General features: G+C 43.8%; 1 protein-coding gene across 1 annotated transcript in view; it reads left to right on the forward strand.

Annotated features, from left to right (window-relative positions):
• The first annotated feature begins 463 nt into the window (after positions 1-463).
• The window catches only part of LOC126090801 (muscle-specific protein 20-like), a 164,760-nt gene continuing 143,315 nt past the window's right edge, over positions 464-21,908 (forward strand). The window contains exon 1 of the mRNA XM_049907013.1: positions 464-619. Coding sequence (XP_049762970.1) covers positions 596-619 — 24 coding nt within the window. The 5' untranslated portion in view covers positions 464-595. The remainder of the gene's footprint in view (positions 620-21,908) is intronic.

The following is a 21,908-nucleotide window of genomic DNA, read 5'->3' on the forward strand; positions in this document are numbered from 1 at the left end:
TGTGAAGCATGCGGCGATTTGGAACTTCCGAGCAGTAGCGCTAATTTATACGTTACAGGATGATCAGCGGAAAAATGTGCGTGACAAAATTAATAATTTCGCTCGGAAACTGGAATAATACCGAGGGAAAAATGCAACAAATGTTCGGCTCTGTTGGAAAACATATCTTCGCAGCCTCCTGCTACTAAGCTCGTAAACCTATCACGAAGTTCTTTTGGGCTACATCGCGTACAGCTGTCACGAATGTTGGCGCCCCTGCAAATGCACTCAAGTGGGTTTTTAGACTGCTTGCAACCCCATGAAACGAGAGCGGCGACTCGCGTATGCGGTCTGTTAGGGGCGGTACGCCTTTCAGCAGTTCACAGCTTCTCGCAAGCGTGACGCACAAGGACGTGCGATCCACACTTGGGAAATCGAGACTAGCCCTACTAAAACAGGTATCCCCGCCGCTACCCCCACTCCGCCACCCCCTGCGCCTGACTCAACAGGGCTAGCATAAAACCGACCGCAGCTATTCCAGTACCAGAGCAAGCGCGCGCGCGTTGGGCGACAGGACTCTCTTCAACCCTTAAGAGCACTGAGAATACAAGACAGCATGCCGGGCAGACCAGCATGGCAGGTGGGTTTCCTGTCTTTGACGTTTGTTGCGTGGCGGCTCTCATTAACTTTTTCCTCTCCGAAATAACTTTTGTGGTAAAGTGCAAACTACAAGCTGTTGTGTATAGTTCTTGATATGAAGTCTTGAAAGCAATAATCCAAGATGGCTTCCTGCATAATTTACCCTGCGTCGTTCACATCTGATTGGCCCAGATAACAGGTTCGCGTATTTTTAGGGAAGGCCTTTCATTTCATTCCCTCTCTTGAAAGCTTTTGTATGTGCTAAAGTGGTGTGTTCGTTTCAGTGTACTGCAAGATGCATCTCGGATGACGTGCTGTACCGTTACACAAGAATATTTAAGTAAAGTGACAAATCAACTGTCAAAATTACGGTGGAAATATAAAACGAACTCTGTGGTATCATTTAATCACTGTAGTACTGTATTTATTACTATTGCGTAAGAAATGATAATACGTTATTAGGATTCAACTAACTTACGGTTAAGAAGGTGGTTGCGCAATGATGTGAAAATTTTGCTAACACGCATGTTATCTTAAAAATTATTAAAGCTTTAAGACTCCTGGGGAAAAAATCGAATTAAGAACGAAAGACAATGATCGTTTTCTCGATGCTGTGCATTGCGAATACAGTTTGTCTTGCATAAGTACAAATAGATAATGCACGAAGTGGGCTTAGTACTACCGCATTTCAATGTCTTCACCTTCTTTGCTGTGAATAAAATGCATTATTGTGTAACTGAGCTAACAGTTTACGTCAGTAATCTACAGATTTCGTATCGCAGTTGTACGAAATATCTCCATTTGTACACTATTTCAGCACACACTCGAAGATCGAAGCACGTCTGACGGCTGCAGCCGCCGTAATGGCGGCAGATAAACACCGAATGTCGGTCAAGATGTCGCAACAGTCTGAAATTTGCATTCGCAGAAATAGCTTTCTGGCGCAAGGGACATAAACAAAGTTCTGTAAACGACTTACAAAACAGCTGTTAGCCGTCTCAGTCGTATCGTAAGGGATGGAAGGCGGCCAAACTGCCAGAGAAAATCGTCAACGTCAGAATATTTCACAAACATTGCACGTATATATGTTTCGACTTTTATTTACATAGGGTGTCATCATCGGCCATCTTTGCCACGACCCACGACAAATTCTGTTGTTTTTTAAAGTCCATAATCGTAACTCGTCACTGAAATGCGAATTGATTGACAGTCGCCCAATTTTGAAATAACAATTCTGTGTTACATCTGTGGATCGTGGGGTGTTATGGGAAACAAACTCTTATAGTAATATGTAGTGATTGCTTGCATTCAGAACTTTACGGTATATTTACGTTTATCATGTCTACAGTTCTGTAGCGTATGTGTGTTACACCATGTCGTACAAAGCAGACTGAAATTAGAGCCTGTGGAGAGGGATTGACGATGGATGTAGATGACACGACAGAAATAACGTATTTTGGGGAACATTTTTGAAACTGTGGTGCTTACGAGATTCGCACATAGATATTGTCTTATGCAAATTGTGAATCATGAAAGGCGTCGGATCGCTATCAGTGCTGTTCACTTTCTTGTTTAATCATTGCATCAACACAGCTGTAGAAGAAAGCTTCACAATTTTGTAACCATCATTTGAGTAGGACTGAATGTAGAGATTATGGACCGGTATTCCTTAGATAGAGATAGTTAAAAAGGCTCAGTGATACAGTCATGATTAATAAAATTTGCTGAACACGAGATTCGAACCCTGATCTGTTATCGACGCAAGTACTGTTTTCTATTTGATCCCTCCATGTGTCATCACCGGTTGACTGAAATTTGAGTCGGAAGTAAACTAACAGAAAAAGGTAGACACCGGATTTCGATATCCTGTCACGAATGTTCAACCAACATAGCTGTTTCTTAATTGAGTTACTAATAATTGCTTTTTGGTGCAAAGTTCGAAATGTTTGCCTTTACGAATATGCTGCTGCACTCGGAAGTTCTGCTTTAATAATGCAGCTACGATTGGATGATGGTTTCGATCAACTCCCTGGGTCCAGAACGAATACTTACTCTATAGCTGAATTGAAAATGTCTGGCAGACTAAGGCAGGTAGGAGAGAGATACTGGCAGAAGTAAATCTATGAGGGCGGATCGTGAGTCACGCCTTTGAGAGCCTCAGTTCGTAGAGCACTTGACGAGAAAGGCAAAGGTTCCAGGTTCGAGTCACGCCAACGGTTCATTCTGTTTTGGGATCCAGCATATAAATCATTTAGTTTAAAAAAAATGATTTTGTAATCGCGTACATGATTTTTTTTTAAATTTAATTCTTGTTTTTATGTTTGGATTTACGGCGTAACATTATTGACTACAGCGCGAAATTATCTGAGTGACTAGTTGTTTTGAGTGTGTTTTATCTTTGTGATATAGCAGGCAGTTAGTCGGTTCTTTGTACCCTTCTTATGAGAACGCCTCTGTAGAAGTGTACGGTGACTAAATTAATAAAATACTGCAGTTTCACTCCACAACCACGAGAGAGTGTTACTTCGCGTGTCTATTCACAGGGCATTTCTACAGAGATAAAGCTGCTTAAAGTTTAGCCATATCCTTCTGTCTGAAGTACACTTCTACAATGGTGTTTCAATCCAGTTCCTGTTAGTGGCGGGAAAAGTGTGTGAAGACAGTTCTTTTATACGCTTTCTGGCAATGATAAAGAGAGAGGACTTTCTTAATTGTGAAGTGAGTTAGTTCAGACAAGACTCTCTATTTCCTCCCCCCCCCCCCTTTCACACTCCATTATTCGCCTCTATTGGCACTAGCTTTTGTTTTGAAAGAAATTCCTCTCACAAAGTTTGTCCAAAGAAATCTGCATCCCAATAAGCATGCTTTCGTGGTACAAGGATCTTCACATCAGAATCGTGAAGAAACTGAAGACGACAGGAAGGTATAGTGAAAGGAAAAGGTTATTTCGAAATTAAAATTACCGATATTAAGAAGCTACCAAAACGAAATGTGATTGAAAATATAAAATCAATAATTAAAAAACTCTTTTTGTGTGAGGTGAAGAAGAAGAAGATGAAACCGAAGAAAAGGCGCCCTCCTAATTCAACTAAGGCGAGAACTGTCAGGTGCCCCCACAGCTGTCCAATCCCCTGTATCTATAGACTGTCTTCTTTAGGCCTATGCTCACTAGGCCTAGGAACTTCTACCTAAAACCGTGGAGTTACAGCGACGATTAAGGTATTTTAGTCCATGAGTTTCAACATTCTTCAAAAAGTTGGAGAGGAGAAGTATTGCTCGATACTCTCTTGGTCTAGCCAATGAAAGATACGAAACATTATGGCGCCTATCTGCTCTTTCGATATCGATCAACATCTAAATTTCAGTGAATCACATGTGATGTTCGCTTAGTCTTACTTAAGATGATACAGTTTCCATGAAGTGCGCGCTCGAGAGCCACTCACAGACTACACTTCAGACGGCCGGCCGAAGTGGCCGAGCGGTTCTAGTCACTACAATCTGGACCCGCGCGACCGCTACGGTCGCAGGTTCGAATCCTGCCTCGGGCATGGATGTGTGTGATGTCCTTAGGTTAGTTAGGTTTAAGTAGTTCTAAGTTCTAGGGGACTGATGACCTCAGAAGTTAGGTCCCATAGTGCTCAGAGCCATTTGAACCATTTGAACACTTTAGACGCTACAGTACTCTGTTTACGTTGCGCTAATGGCTGATGGTCGCTGATTACACGTCATAAATTCCATAAGGCTTTTCGCGGATAATGCTGTGTGTACAGAGAAGTCGCGATTGTAGAAAATTCTAATGATAAGCAGGAAGAGCTGACAGGATCGACGCTTGTGCAGGGGAGTGGCGATCGACTCGGTACGTAAACAAATGTAACGTATTGCATATACAGAGACAGAAATTATACTATTGTACGGTTGCAGAACAAACAATGGAAGCAGTTACACCCGTAAAATATCTAGGCTACTACGGCGCTATTTAAAGTGTAACAATAACATCGCGCTAATCGCAGGTAAGGCAGATGCCAGACAGATTCATTGGAAGTATCCTTAGGAAATGTAGTACACTCGCGAAAGAGGTATCTTGCAAAACACTCGTTCAGCCAATGCTTGAATGCTGCTCGTCAGTATGGGAAGGTCCGTACAAGATAAGACTGATAAAGGAAGTAGGGTAGATCAAATGAGGATCAGCGCGTTTTGTTACAGGCTCATTTAGCAAGCACGAAAGCATCGCGAAGATCATCAACCAATTCCAGTGGCAAAACGCTGCAAAAGAGGCGTTCCGCGTCATTAAGTGCTTTACTGTTTAAGTTGCGAGAGCGTACGTTCGTAGAGGAGTCGACAAATACATTGCTTCCTCCACCGTATATCTCGCGAAAGGACTGTCAGGATAAAATTAAAGAGATTAGATCCCACACGGAGGCTTACCGGCAATCGTTCTTCCCGCGAACCTATGACGGAAATGGAACGGGAAAGGAGGGAACCGACAGCGGTACACAAAGTACCCTCCATCACTCACAGTAAGGTGGCCTGCAGGTTATAGAAGTAGATTCAGAGTTACATTTTGTGCAACAAGATATGGGTGTGCGTAAAGCTGAATGTAGAGTCCGAACAACAATGCCTTTTCATATTAAAATATTCCCCTAGCTCGGTGCTGAACACGTATTGATTCACACAGTCGTCGTTTGCATTAATGTATTCGAGTTTCTGTCTTGTGTTCGCGAAAAATATCACTTTGCGGCGTGATTCAGATTGAAAGTTGTTAGTTCGTTCATATCAGGATTATGGAGATGGCGTTCCTGTCGAAGTTGTGGTAGCAGTGGGGTGGCGGGCGTACCATGGCCACCGTTCCTGTGGGGCGCATTTTTGTGACAGGCGAAATAAATTAGGGTAAGGGAAGAGGGAGTGCGAATTACGAAGGGGAAACGAAGAAGGGAAAGGACTGAAGGGCATTAATTAGGGAGGAGATGGAGACATCTGACAGGATATAATGAGGGGATGGAAACTGGTTTCTATTGAGCAACGGTTCAATAAGACTTGTCCATTCCTCGTACGGAGTTGCTTCTATCTTGTTTTCAGTTGCTTGATGGAGCCACCGTAGCTGCCAAGTGAGCCAACATAACGGGAGTGTATATCGAATGGCATTCTATGTTTATTGCTTTTGTTCCTTGCGGCTTTGCATTGATCGACAATGAAACACTAAGAAAGGAATTGCGTTATCTTTGCAATCACTGCAACTTTAGACTGCGTGTTGTTCCGTATTTTAAACTGTATAGTGCAAAAAGAATAGTTTATTAAACACAAAATGAGGAAATGTTGGCGGATAGCGAAGATTATCCTCGGCGTTTTAAACTCTTATTACGTCACTGGAAAGAAGGAAGGCAAAGCACTACAAATTAATGCCTAGTAAGCAAGGTTTTCTTCTTCTTGTTATTCTTCCTTTTCTTCTCCTTTTCGTTTGGATATCTGAGGACTACGTTAATTCGGGTCAGCTTCGTTTCTTCTAGTTTTTATCCTTCCCCATTTTTCTTTCATTCTCATACTTTGCAACCTTCTTGACTCTTCTATCCACCATGGTTTTACCCTGAGTGTCCCGGGAACCTATAACAGCCAGAATTTTTTACTTGAAACACACCCTGTAGTAAATATGTGTTTCCTGTGTTTCAGTTTCTCCCAGATCCTTTCGTGTCTCTTGAATCCATCTACTTTAATTCTCGTGTTCAGAAGAAGTTGCATTATCTGGTATGTAAACTTCCCCTGGTCCATCCTATGGATGTGTCGAAAGAACATGAACCTTTCTTTACTGATGGTGCCTGAGATTCTCTGTCTTTGTATACAGTTCTGGGTGCTTCTGTTCTTCTTGGTCTCAATATCATCCTGAGAAACAGTCGTTACAAAAATTCTGGCCTCTTAAGTAGTCCTGTTCTTACGAGATGTGGACTTTCTGCTGCGTACGAGGCTTCATGGCGAATCACTGTTTGGTAATATCTCAGTTCTGCATTGATCGAAAGATTCTTCTTATTGTAGATGTTCATAGTTTGTACGCTAAACTGATGTTTATTTGTGCTCCCATTGTTTCTTCTTCTGTCTGGTCAGTTTTTACCCATTCCCTTAGGTATTTAAATATCTGTACCTACTGAACTTTCGTACCTTCTGTTGTCTTCCATGAGATGTCTTCATGTTTATCATATACTGTGTTTTTTCGACAGAGATATGTAGGTCCGCTATAGTCGCTTCTCTCTGTAGTTGCTTGATGTGATTAATAGCCTCTTCTAATGAATAATATCACAATATTATCAGCAAATGCTCCTTTCATTCTTCGTCGCCATTCGTTGATCACCGTATCAAGGACACAATTAAAGAGAAACTCCAGTATGAAGTAGTTGGAATAAGACGTGTGGATTGTTGGCAGTCTCAGCATTAGGTAGCTGAGCTTGGAAGTCACAGGCTGCTAGTTATGCAGGACAGACAGGGTGAGTCAGGAGGAAAGGTACATGCTTTGAGGAGTGATAGTGTTAATGGTACTGAACAAAAAAACTTCACATGAACGTGTGACACATGAACACATGTCCTGTTCTTAACAGTTTTCGAGGAAACTAATACAACAATGGGGAAATACAGGTGAGAGTAAAATGAAACACTGTGATCTAATGCTTTTGTTTGATTGTGTACATTTCCTCACAAAAAGATATTCGAAAAGTCCACCGTCAACTGCAATGCAATTTGCAGCTCTTGTATACGGCTGTTGTGTTGCTGCACTGAGCTCATTCGTACGCCTTTTATTGTAAAGTACGAGTGAGGAGTCCACACTGCACTTGTAGACTTCGCTCTAAAGCCAACCCCACGAACAATAATCTGTTGCAGTAAGATCAGGTGACCACAGCGGCCAAGAAATGACTTCACGGTGACCGATCCAATACGTTTCATCGAGGTTCGGTGCCACTGGCCGTCGTGCTGAAAGTGCATACGACTTCGTGTTCCAAAGGAATATCCTCCCAGTGTTCTGGTAATACATTTTGGAGGAAATCGAGGTACCAGTCTCCATTAAGACGCTTATCTAAAACAACTAGGCCTATGAGTTGATCATCAATAATACCGCGCCACGTGCATTGAAATGGCCACCTAAAGACAACACTACCTAGCCTAATATAGCTTTTATTGTATTCGCATGTGAGTGCTGTGAAGAAGGACACGTGACTGACGCCCGTGATTTTCTAACAGCTGTATGTCGGATACGGTTAAGAAAAGACCATATGTTCATTTGTAGTTTTTTGTTCAGGATGACTCATCCCTCACAGTATGTACCTTTCCTCTTGACTCGCCTTTATATGCCTATCATCCACCTCTCTTGAAATGCAGATGCAGGAGTTATCGTTAGATCATTTATTATAAATGCTGCGATTAGACTTTTGGACAGTCAGAGAGTGTATTTGTAACGCAGGGTTCTTCTCGTATTTCTTTGAGACGAGTACGGAATGCAAATAGCGACCAGCAAAGGGACCACATTTGGAGGGCGTGTGGATGTAAGGTGACGTTGGCTGGATGGTTACGGGAGCGGCGCTGGAGAAGCCAGCCAACTCCAAATATGCGCCGCGCTGGCCGGCTCACCAGCGGACTGGATAAAAATAGGCAATCGGGGGCAAAATAGCGCTTCGCGTCACGTGACGGGCTCGTAACGGCGGGGGAGGAGCTGCGCCTGCGAAATACAGGCTCCGCTGCCTGCGCAACACGGACGGTGTTCAGCAGGCCGGCACAGCCAGGCACAGTGCGTGGTCCTGCTTCTGCAGTCCCGTGTATGCTCGTCAAGTCACTGCGCGGTGAGAGGCGAAGGGTACTTCGCACCAACAGTAGCCATTTTATGTCCTAATCAGTTCTCGTATTGGACGAGGGAAAAATCAATGTCTTCACGCCTCTGCACGCGCCCTAGACTTGCTTTCGCTAGAACAGTTACATCTACATACGTAATCTGCAGGCCACCGTACGGTGCATGGCGGAGGGTATCTTCTGCCACAATTAGTCATTTCCTTTCCTGTTCCACTCGCAAATGGAGCGAGGGAAGAACTCCACCCCCCTACCCTCCTCCACCAAAGAAGCGCACAATGTATGTACATGTTGATGTATTCATCTACATCTACATATATTATCCACAGGCCAGTGTACAGTGCGTGGCGGAGCGTACCCCATACCACTACTTGTGATTTCCTTTCCTGATCCACTCGCAAGAAGAGCGAGGGCAAAACGACTGTTTATATGCCTCCGTAAGAGCCTCAATGTCTCGTATCTTATCTTCATGGTCATTGCGTGAAATGTCAGCTGGCGGCAGTAGGATCGTTCTACAGTCAGCTTCAAATGCCGCGACTCTAAATTTGCTCAATAGCGTTCCTCGAAAAGAACGTCGCCTTGAGTTCCAAAACATCTCCGTTAATAAGAAACTTCCTGGCAGATTAAAACTGTGTGCCGGAGCGATACTCGAACTCGGGAGCTTTGCCTTTTGCGGGCAAGTGCTCTGCCAATTGAGCTTCCCAAGCACGATTCACGGCCCGTCCTCACAGCTTCACTTCTGCCAGTACCTCGTCTCCTACCTTCCAAACTTTACAGAAGTTCGCAGGAGAGCTTCTGTAAAGTATGGAAGGTAGGGAACGAGGTACTGGCAGAAGTAAAGCTGTGAGGACGGGGCGTGATTCGTGCTTGGGTAGCTCAATTGGTAGAGCACTTGCCCGCGAAAGGCAAAGGTCCCGAGTTCGAGTCTCGGTCCGGCGCACAGCTTTAATCTGCCAGGAGCCGGCCGGAGTGGCCGTGCGGTTCTGGGCGCTACAGTCCGGAGCCGAGCGACCGCTACGGTCGCAGGTTCGAATCCTGCCTCGGGCATGGATGTGTGTGATGTCCTTAGGTTAGTTAGGTTTAATTAGTTCTAAGTTCTAGGCGACTGATGACCTCAGAAGTTAAGTCGCATAGTGCTCAGAGCCAGAGTCAATCTGCCAGGAAGTTTCAGATCAGCGCACACTCCGCTGCAGAGTGAAAATCTCATTCTGGAATCTCCGTTAATAGTTTTGGCTTCGCAAAATTTGTAATCCATCAGAATGTGCATTGCTACACAGTCGTAGCCGCAGAGCGGCAGTCTCTTCCTATGTAGTGTATGAGTCACAGTCAATGACGAGACAGTTTTGTAATGCGAGACAGTTTACGAAAGCACGTAGCTATAAAAAAGAGGCTAAAAAACAAAGCAGCTTCGTAACACCAGAAACAGCTCATCACTGTGTAAAAGAGTAGTAGACATTGCTCTAGATCAGTGGTCGCATTGGTCAAATCTGATCACCTTGTTTCTAGCTTGATATTTTAAGTGTTGAATAAATAAGAAAACTTCAATAACGACTTTCGTTCCCTTAATATCGCTTTTAGAAATTAGTTCAAAATGAAAAGTTAAAATAATTTAGTCAAAGAAACGTACTGAATGTTAAAAGTCGAAATTTTAATTAGCAAGAAAAATTAAGCACATTACGTGTAGGTTTAGGTATAAAAAGAGGTAAATTACATATTTAAGACATTATTATTACAAACTGAGAAAAAAGGTTTGGAGAAAACGTTTGTTCATATACTAGTGTTGATGGATTTCGATCGCTTACTTCTGGAACTTTTTTCCGATCTGACATTGACTAAACACAGTGCAGCCAAGAAAAAGTTTTGTTTCTTGAATCCGTGTAAAAAGACAGAAGAAAACCAATACATGCTAAAATATGTGTACAAAAAGGCTGAATGCAGTTCACGTTGCCTAAAACGATTTGTAATGTTTTTGAACATGTTGCGGCATCAGTACATCAGACAGAAGGATGATTAAAGCGTTTTATCTCTTGAAATATTGATGTCACATACGCGTCTCACCGTTCTCAAGAAAGCACTGGAAAAGTCGATGTAATCATGTGAAGAGTTTTGCAGCACAGGCGCCTTTGCAGTCATGATAACTGTAAGGAACTAAAGATGAATCACGAAACAGTTGTAAACCACTCCTCATTTTCTGACGATCGGTCATACTTTCATTCGCGAAAGCTAAATGAAGCAGAACTGATTTTTACAGTGCTTGGAATTGCTCATGGTGGGCGGCTCGATTTGGTTAAGTATGACAATGAAACATGAAAAAGATGGTGGTCAAAGTACGGTGAAACTATGTGAACAGCGGCAATCCGGGGATTAGCTCAGGCAAAGTGCTCTTGCGCTGTGTGTGTGGGCGGGGGGTTAATGCCTTTTCTTTCACGAAACACGTACAACATATGTATTCATTTTAGTTCATGTGTCACGACCATAATAGTGCACGCGATAGTTTTGCAAGCCCGTCGCTTCTCGACCATTGTTTGGATGATCCAGCTGCTGGAGATTCGTTGCTTAATATATGCAACGCCTTATCCTGTGCGTCTGGAGAAACAAGCAAAAGCAACAAAAATGGGTTTTCATCAGTCTTCCAATAGCAACAACCCAATATATTCAAATTGGGAATCGGGAAGATCTGTGAACTTGACTGTCCCAGCCAATCCATCTCCTACGACATATACATGCGATGCAGAAAAATTTGAAACATTCCTTGATACTTGTATATAGTATTCGTCACGCATGAACCTCCTGCGTCGCCTTTTAAAGGGCTAAATGTCGTGAAACTAGGGAACTTATTTCGACGTTAACCAGTAACGAAGCTGTACGTGGATAATAGCTCGGGACTTCAACATAGAGTTACACTATCTGATTAAGAGTGTCCGGGCACCCCTGTGTAACTCGGAATTGGATAATAAACGGCATGACAGACGAAACGAGTGGTGCAACATGAGTGGGAGAGTATCGTGTTGTCAGTAGAGAAGCATTAACACCAGAATGGGTTGGTCAAGAGAGCTCAGTGACTTTCAGCGTGGGCTAGTCATTGAAACACCCATCACGGATGTATCAGCCCATCTAAAGCTGTCCAGGTCGGCGGTTGACCATGTCAGTGCGAAATGGAAACGCGAAGAAACAACCACAGCTAAACAAAGACCATGCTGCAGATTTGATCTACTGACGGCCAGGGACTGTCGAGCACTGTCGAGGCCGGTTGTGAAAAAATCGCGTGAAATCCGGGGAAGGAATCAGACGTGAGTTTCAAAGTGCTACACCAGTCCAGCTAGCACAATGACTGTGATTAAGGGGTCAAAAAGAACCTGGACAAAGGTCGAGCAGCTCCCTGTGTGCCACACGTCTTTGTAGTCAATGCTAAGAGAGACTTGAGGTGTTGTGAAGAGCGACACCACTGTACAGAGGATAATTGGAAACGAGTGATTTGGAGTGATGAATCGCGCTGTATCCTGTCGCAATCCGACGGAAGGTTTTAGGTTTGACGAATGCCTGGAGAATGTTACCTGTCTGTAGCGCCAGTATAGGGCTGTTTGCGTGGTTAGTATCTGGTCCTCTTATTACGCTTCAGGAAATGCTAAATACGGAAAAATATGAAAACATTTCACAGCATTGTGTGCTGCGTACAGTACAGGAACAGCTTGGAGACGATGATTGTTGGTATCAGCTTGACAGTACTCCCTGTCATAACGAGGCACCTGTGAGGTAATGGTGTGTGGACAGTAACGTTTCGAAATGGAGTGGCTTGCACAGAGTCGCGACCTGAAACCAATTGATGAGTTAGAAGGTGAACTTCATTCGAGACCGCAGTGTCCAATACTACTAACTTCTTGGTTTCTGTTCTTGAGGAAGAATAGGCTGCCAGATCTCCACAGACGTTCAGACACGTCACCAGCAGATTTGGAGCTGTTTATAATGGCGACGGGTGGATACACGCCATAACAATTTCTAGTAACAAGTGTTGATTGCCACCCTCCTCGATCGTCCCCATTTTTCTAAGACTGTCCCGTGTCCTTACATGTGTGTGACGGGACACCCTCAAGTTCCTCTTTTTTCGGTTTACTTTTGCAGTTTTACTTTTTTATATCATATTGTAAAATTGTTAATTTAATATTCATTAACTTTTTGTTCTTGTTAGCCAAACCCATTATGTGTAAAACACACGAGAAGTCAAAAAATGCAGTGGTTTTAAAAGTCAGCTGTTTCGTCGTCACGTTGTCGTAATGGTTAATGTTGAAGAGGCAGTTGTATTTATGGAGTGACGGAGTAAAGGAGTATTGACACGTTTCGTATTTTCAAAGTGAAACAAGCTTAAGGTGGAATTTGTGGAAAGTGAACTTCTAGTTAAAACAAATTATAATATGAGCTGCTCAGAGTTCTTTCAGCATGTTCTACAAGAGAATAAGTGAAGGACGCTACATCAGATAGTAAGTTCCAGCCTCAGCACCATTGATTTTATACTTACATGGATATGGTGTCTGTTCTTTCGAAGATGTCCGACAGAACAGACACCATTCGTGACCTGCAGCCGTCTAGAACGAAATTAGAATTATATATTAATACCTTCAGCTGCTGACAGGCGTTGATATATATCAACGGGTACAGGTGAAAATGTGTGCACCGATCGGGACTCGAACCCGGGATCTCCTGTTTACATGGCAGACGCTCTATCCATCTGAGCCACCGAACACACAGAGGATAGTGCGACTGCAGGAACTATCACGCGGACGCCTCCCGCGAGACCCACATTCTCACCTTATATGTCCACGAGTAATGAGTGTGTTGGGTAGGGACACTACGAATGTAGTGTGTGGACATATAAGGTGAGAATGTGGGTCTCGCGGAAGGTGTGTGCGAGATAGTCCCTGCAGTCGCACTACCCTCTGTGCCCTCGGTGGCTCAGATGGACAGCCGGCACGGTAGCTCAGCGTGTTTTGTCAGAGTGTTAGCTGCCCTCTGTAATAAAAAAACTGAGTTAATAGATCAACAACGATCTAAACGGATGTCTTACGACGTCCGCCCCGAGTAGATGCAACGAACAAGAGCAAACAAAATGGGGTTAAAAAAATGGATAGAGCGTCTGCCATAAAAGCAGGAGATCCTAGGTTCGAGTCGCGGTGGGGGCACACATTTTCACCTGTCCCCGTTGATATACATCAACGCCCGTCAGCAGCTGAAGGTATTAATATGTAATTCTAACCATTGATTTTCATCAGTGTATAAGAGTGAAGTATGTCATTTGTAATCTATACGGAATAGCAGCGTCTGTGGTATTAAGAAGTATGATGCAGTGGTCTTTCGGACATGAATGCATGTTTGTCTGAAGAACAGGCACTGCAGAGACTACAGTCATCAAGAAATACAGGAAATGTTTTCGCAGTTGCGAATGTAAATTACCTTCGGCTGCATATTGGAATGACGACAGTGAAAATTTTTACCGGACTGGGACTGGAACCCGGATTTCCCACGTAAAGTGAGCGTTCACCTTAACCGCTTCGGCCATCCGAGCACGAACTACGGCCAGACTCAAACTTCCATATGCTGTCGTCCATGTGTCACAACCTGCTCTCGTACGTTACGTATATTCCCGTCCAGGAAGGACATATTTATTGAGAGACGAGAGCCTGATCTTGGCGAATAAATGTGGTATAGCGGTGCCTGTGTTATTAAGAATTTCGGTCGTGCATACATGTTTGAAGGAACAGGCGCTGCAGCGACTACAGCCGTCAAGAAATACAGGAAATCTATTCAAAGTTGCGGCTGTACCATTAACACATTCATATGATTTTTTTTACGATTCTAAGCAGTTTAGCATATTCGAAATTGGACGTCTTTTTTTTACACAGTGTGAGCGGTACTGACTCCTAAATAATAAACACAATACTCACGGTAGCCCTAATATAAGACGTCTTCATGTGAAATAAGTCTCATGTGTAGCAATTTCCTTCGCATCTGTGACCCTCGTGTTAGCACCAGATATCTATTTTGAATTATGAAACGAAACATGCCTTTCGTTGTACACGACGCTAAATACGACAAGGTGTTGTATGTGCAGCACAAAGAAAGTACAGAGCATGTTCTATAAGTGGGTTAGAGTCTATGTAGTGACTATGCAGAACAACAAATCCAAGTGTGTGTGTGTGTGTGTGCGCGCGCCCGGGCGCACGTGCGTGCGTGCGTGAGAGAGAAAGAGAGAGAGAGAGAGAGAGAGGCCGGATGGATTCTGGTGGCGGGTCTGAGGTGAGGGTGGGGTTGGGGAGGGGTGGGAGAGGGGAAAGATTGAGGGACAGAGAAAGAGATGATTAGCGTCCCAAATACCATTACTGGAAAGTAAACAGTACGCCATAGCAGCAGGCGTCAGCAGTATGTGCTTACGAGATTTTCTGTGACACTGAATTAATTTTAATAACACGGAGATCCGCTAACAAAAGGAACTGGCAGAGTTTTATTCAGTGTTGCCTGTTTCAGTATCGATATATTGCGTCCTCTGTCGCATGTTACGCCGCCTGTCTCGTATAACTGGTTGCATTTCAACACAGTTATTTTTATAAATGAAAGTTAGATCTCTTGAGACTCTGCCAGGCTAGTAAAGAGGTTATCGCACTTCTGGAAAGTTGGCACGCCGTCATCGTCCCAGGAGTATATTTTGCCGAAAATATGTACAGAGACACATCTTCTGCTGAGAGTCCAAACGGAAGTGAAGTTGGAGGACAATGAAACAAGTCTTCTAACCCTTGGTTTACTAGTTCAAAAATTTTCCTCGTGAGTCATTCGTTTCATTTTTAAGAGCAGTTCTTTTATAGAACTTGAAATTATTCGTAAATCGCGATGTCGCATTTGTTGTATCCGAGACAACTGGTTTTACGCCTTCGCTGTTGTTTCCAAACTTAGAAGTAACAGTTAAGGGGTAGCAGATACATAAACATATTTTCGGCAGCTCATAGGTAATCGTTGCCCTTAATGTAAAGCGCACCCTAATTCGAATTCCGACTTGAAAGCTTCCAATTTCGAATTCTGGTAGCGGAAGAAATATTCCCCATTTTGGTGGTAAGTCGAGGCGAGGCGATGTAATATAGATTCTGATCATCAGACTAAACTGAAGTTATTGGTGTGATTCCAAATCCGCCCGCCGTCTCTCGTGAAGTGAGGGCACTTGACACGGTTCTTGGTGAATCGTCCGTCGGATGAGCACAATATAGTCGACAGTTTCTTCGGTGCTCTTTGGGAGGAGTATTTAATGGACTGGACTCGCATTTTGAATAGAGAGGGGCTCTGATCATCGTCCAACCAACCACATTTTGGTTTTCCGTGGTCTCATTAAATCTTAAGGTGAATAACAGAGTAGTTTGCCTGGGAAGGACTCGTCCAAGTTCCCAGAATGAGATTGTCAATTTGCAGCGGAGTGTGCGCTGGTACGGGGTGTTCAGAAAGTCTCTCCGAAGTGCCGTATGATTAATTGTTAGCCGCGCGTGCCGTATGCCGCAGTGAATATACCGAAATGAAACTCAGTAAAATACAAATTATTAATTTATTGAATAATCATTTTTACTTACTAATTTTCACATTAAATGTTGAAAGTGTTCCCCCTGTTGTTGAATACACAATTCAATTCGTCTAATCATGTTTCCAAACACAAGCTGTAACACTTCTTCTGTAACAGAAGCAGTAAAAGTGGATATTGCAGTTTTCAATTCATCGATGGATTTTGAACGGTTTTTATAGACAGTTGCTTTCAATGCACCCCATAAGAAAAAGTCAGATTGTGTGAGGTCAGGCGATCGTGGAGGCCAAAGTCCCTGTGAAATTATCCGATCACCAAAAACATCAGCAAGCAGTGACATTGAAACGCGAGCTGTATGCGCGGTTGCACCATCTTCTTGAAAATAACCGTTCAGTATTTCACTTAACACAAGTTCTCCTATGAATGGGTACAGAATATCACTGCAGTATCGTGCGTTTATTGTTTCGTTGAAAAATGTGGAACCCACAATCTGACGTCTAGAAATTGCAATCCGAATTCCTATTTTCAGGGAATGAATTGGTTCCTCATGAATACACAGTGGATCTGCAGTACTCCACGTACGAGAATTTTGCGAGTTCATGTACCCGGGTAAATGAAACCACGCCTCATCAGTGAAAAATGTTTCATTAAGAATATTCCTTCCATTTTGTTGAACGAAATTTTTGAACCATTGAGATCTTGCCATGATCAGTATTTTTCAGTTCTTGAAGCCTGTCACTCTGTATGGGAAAAGTTCTAATTTTTTCATTACTGCTGTGTGGGCCGTTCCGACACTAACATCAATTTCCTGGGCGAGTTTTCTTACTGACTTATTCGGACTCATGGACATTTTATCGGAAATATCGAGTAGTTTATCCTCGGACAAAACGCTAGGGCGACCACTTCTCGGTGCATCTGTCACTGAACTCATACTTCGAAATTTGTTAATCAAATCTCGCACAGTATCGCGTTGTGGGACTGTTGTCTCCGGGAAAACTGAATTAAATGTTTGACGAACCGAAACTGTGCAATTACGGCCAGCTTTAGCGTTTTAACAATGACAAAAAACGAAACAAACGAACAAGGGAACTAAACTGAAACGTTCACGTCAACACGTAACGACACACACACCACCGATACTAGTGGCGTTGGCTGAGATAAACCAAACAGTGGAATGTTGGGAAAGTCCACTGGAAGGGAAGAAACCCAGGCACGCGAACAATCACACGGCACGCGCGGCTAACAATCATACGGCACTGCGGAGCGACTTTTTGAACACCTCGTGTGAAGCTTCCTGGAAGATTAAAACTGTGTGCCGGACCGAGACTCGAACTCGAGACCTCAGGCAAAGGACTTTATAACCTAATATAACTCATTTCTTTCAGAAGGAGTAAGCCTTACACTGGCAACGGCTTTCACACTTTCCGTTTGTTCCAGTTGCGTAATAATTGGTGTAACTCTGCACACTACGCAAGTAACCACTGTTACGCGTACGAAATAGACATAAATTTCATGCACCACAATGAGGAAAACCGGAATGCATAAACTACTGTCTGATCAAAAGCATCTGGACACCCATTAGTGGACATCAATGTGTCGTGTGTTCAGTCTGCGCCTTTGTGACGCCCTCAACTCTGCTGGGGACACTTTCAATGAGGCGTCTGAATGTATGTGGAGGAACGGTAGCCCATCTTTACTCAGGAACCGAAACCAGAGAAGGATGTTGAACGACGGCATCTGGAGCGAAGTTGACGTTCTAACCCATCCAAGAGGTGTTCCACTGGGTTCAGGTCTGGACTCTGGATGAGGCAGTCCATTTGAAGAATTGCCTCAAAGACGCTGCCTTACGGCAGTGTGGATTGCCAATCACATACAATCAACGTCTCCGAACTGTTGCACATCCTAACCATGAAAAACACTTCCATTCCGCAACGTCACACATACACATGATGGCAGGCAACGTTCGCCAGGCATTCACCAAACCCAAACGCTTATATCAGGTTGCCACAGGATATGGTGTGATTCATCACTCCAAATCACTCAACACTGTCCTGTGGCGTCGCTCTATACGCCACCTCAGGCTCCGCTTAACACTGACTGCGGAAATGCGTAGCTTATTAGGAGCTGCTGGACAACTGGACTCTGTTCTTTTTAACTCTCTACGAATAGCCACTGTGCTAGCCGTAGTGGTAGCAGAATTTGGAAACTACGAGTGACTGGGGCAGTTTTAGAAGCGTTGAAATGTCCAACGTCCCTCGTCGATTTGTTACTCAAGTGACACCCAAGACTGGTCCACGTTCGAAGTCACTGACCAACTCATTCTGCTGTTACTGCTTCGCCTTTCGTGAAATCTAGTGGACAGTTCTGCATGACATTGGGGTGTCCAGATGCTTTGATCAGATAGTGTGGAAGTGACGACCGACAGCTGAAACAATTTGTGTGCCGAGGAAGGCCCTTCCAACACAGCTGAAACATTGGTTAATTTAGCGTTTTCCGTATTCTACAATATGACGCTGTAATACGTCCAGAAATATTTCAATGAAAATCCTTGTAGGTTGTATCTGACTAATGCTCCACTAATGAAATGTTTATATCTGTATAAAATAGTTCAAATGGTTTAAATGGCTCTCAGCACTATGGGACTTTACATCTTAGGTCATCAGCCCCCTAGAACTTAATCCCGTGTCCGGCCATCCTGATTTAGGTTTTCCGAGATTTCCCTAAATCGCCCCAGGCAAATGCCGGGATGGTTCCTTCGAAAGGGCACGGCCGACTTCCTTTCCTAATCCGATGAGACCGATGACCTCGCTGTCTGGTCTCCTCCCCCAAAACAACCCCAACCCCTAGAACTTAGAACTACTTAAAACTAACTAACTTAGGAACATCACGCATATCCATGCCCGAGGCAGGATTCGAACCTGCGACCGTAGCGGTCGCGCGGTTCCAGACTAAAGCGCCTAGAACCGCTCGGCAACAACGGCCGGCTATAAAATAGTTCTATGTTGAAACATAGCGATAGCAAGAGCTCTGATGCGCATTTGGAGAACTCACAGTGCCAAGTGTTGTTTATCTTCCATTCTGCACTTTCTGCAAAGGGAGTTCATGTCGGTACAAAACACAGCACCACATTCCGCTTTCTCTCTTAGTTTCTAGTCTCCACATTTTGCTTGGGAGAAAGGATATGACTGAGATTGGTTTACCCACAGCTGTGAACCGTTTGTGAAAGCTGTGACCGATGACTGAGAAAAGGAAAGATGGGCTGAAATTCGCATCCCAAGCAGAACGAGACTCAACCACTCTCTTTCAGCATCTGACACAGGAGTTTGATGTAGGTCATGTAAGAGGTAATGCCGATGCGCCCCAAACAGTCCTTCCTAGTAATTAGGTTGGAGTGAATTTAAAGAAGTAGTAACGGTTAAGATCTATAGGACGTTAGGAATTACAGCCGTCTTCCTCGAATGAGAGATCAGTCTCAAATTTCAAGTCTACGAGTTCCTCTCTCTTAGTTTCTTGTCTGCCCATTTTGCTTGAGAGAAAGGATATGACTGAAATGGTCTACCACAGCTGTGAGTCGTTTGCGAAAGTTGTGACCGATGACTGAGAAATGGGAAGATGGGCTGAAAGCCGTTTCTCAATTAGAACGAGACTCAACGCGTCTCTTTTAGCACTTGACAGAGAAGTTGTGATGAGCATATCTGTGACACTTTCGTGTTTACTAAACGTTCAGTAATAAAACGTTTCTTGTTACAGGCCCAAAGTGACGAGCAATCTCACGGTCGGTCGAAAGAATGTTTCGTAAACCGCGTTTTCCGTGGATGAAATACATTCCCTTAGTATCCTTGGAATGAATCTCAGTCTGAGATCTTCTTTTCCCGTAACTGGTACTCTTTGATTGTTCCACTTTAGATCGTTCCGGGCGGATGTCCTTTGATATTTTACGGTTATCCCTGTTTCAAGTGATTTGCTCCAATAGCGTAATGGAACATTAATGGAACTTTCCACTTATTTATGCGCAGCACGTTGAATTTAGTGTCGATCATCTACGGGACTTCCTGCATTTCGCTACATTTCTCTGGCGTTGTAACCTTACTTTGCTATACGCAACAGTATCATCCGCGAACGGCCGCAGTAGCTTCTGATATTATCCAGTATTATGTACAAAGGGCATTCAAAAAGTTTTGCACAGTCGTCACTAATTTTTTTATTTTTTTCAGGAGGAGAATGAAATTTTTTGTGAACATACCTGGAACATACATTGAGCCTACTCAATGTAGCCTCCATCAGCTGTGAGGCATCTGGTCCAACGCTCTTTCCGTGATGTAAAAGCACTTTGGTAAAATTCTGGGGATTGACTTTTACACCATCGCTTGACACAGGAAATAAAGTCTTTCTCACTATCAAATTCCTGCCTCATAAGGGCTGTAAGGGGTTTGGCATTGTCATGGCGTAGTCTGATGAGCTGACCCTGAATCTGTGGTCTGTGGGTCTTGATGGCACGTCGCAGCTTGTCCAATGACAAACAGTAACGGTCCCGATTAATTGTGGAGCCATGTTCCAGAAAGTCAATGAAGATGACACCACACTGATCCCAGAAGAAGGAGGCCATCATCTTTCGGCCTGCCGTTCGTGAAAGTCTTGATTTCTTCTTCGGAGGGGAACCCGTATGACGCCACTCCATGGACTGGGTTATGCTCTCAGGTTCGGACAAAAACAACCATGTTTCATCCTGGGTAATGACGTCGTCAAAACAATGATTCCACTTTTCAGTAAAGGTCTTCATGAGTTCCTCGCACACATTCTTCCACGTCGTTTTCATTTCTCTTGTCAGTAATCTAGGCACCGAACCTGAACAGATTTTTCTATACTCAAGTGACTGTACCAGTGATACCACACTACCCTATGACAAACGTGTCATTTCAGCAAGCCGTCGTGTCGTCACACATCTGTCAGTTTGGATGGTTTGATCAGTGGTCTCCTTATTCACGTCATTCACTGCCGCCGATGGTCTACCGCATCGTGGATTGTCCAGTAGAGAGAAATCACCTTCTTTAAACTTCTGCAACCAGCGCTGGATACTGCTGCGATCCTCTGTGTCCTCCCCATAAACAGGGAGCAACTTCCTGTGAATCGATGTGGCAGAGTCATCGCCGGTCTTGAAGAGGAACTCCATCATCGACTGTTGTCGCAACCTGACATCTACTTCACGGTCCATTAAGGCTTACTTGTAAATAAAAGAAAATACTTTTATATACCAACTTATAGCTAAATGTTCCAATTATGTACACAAAAAATTTCATTCTCCCCCGGCAAAAAATAAAAAAATAGAGACGGCTGTGCAAAATTTTTTGAACGTCCTTTGTATATCCTGAACACTAACGGTCCTGTAACACACCGTTAAGATACTCCGGAAGCTACTCTTACATATGACGATATCGACCCTTTCTGAACGATGTGTTGAGGAAGCATAACTTTGTCGCAAATCTGTAAGGAGGAGGAGGAGGTTAGTGTTTAACGTCCCGTCGACAACGAGGTCATTAGAGACGGAGCACAAGCTCGGATTAGGGAAGAATTGGGAAGGAAATCGGCCGTGTCCTTTCAAAGCAACCATTCCTGCATTTGCGTAAAACTATTTAGGGAAATGACGGAAAACCTAAATCAGGATGGCCAGAGACGGGTTTGAACCGTCGTCCTCCCGAATGCAAGTCCAGTGTGCTAACCACTGCGCCACCTCGCTCAGTAGCAAATCTGTTAACTTCTTTCTTAACGTTTGTGCTGCTCGTACTAGGTCCTCTGTTTCACTACATCTTCTTCATTTTTCTCTGTGGTTGTCTTTTTGGTTGAAGTCAACGTCGCTCGTCTCGGACCAGCTGTCAAGCTACCGCTTTCTTGGTCTTCCCCGTGTTCGTATGCCACCTCTGTCAAA

Source organism: Schistocerca cancellata, chromosome 1 (genome assembly GCF_023864275.1).
Source record: "Schistocerca cancellata isolate TAMUIC-IGC-003103 chromosome 1, iqSchCanc2.1, whole genome shotgun sequence".
NCBI lineage: Eukaryota > Metazoa > Arthropoda > Insecta > Orthoptera > Acrididae > Schistocerca > Schistocerca cancellata.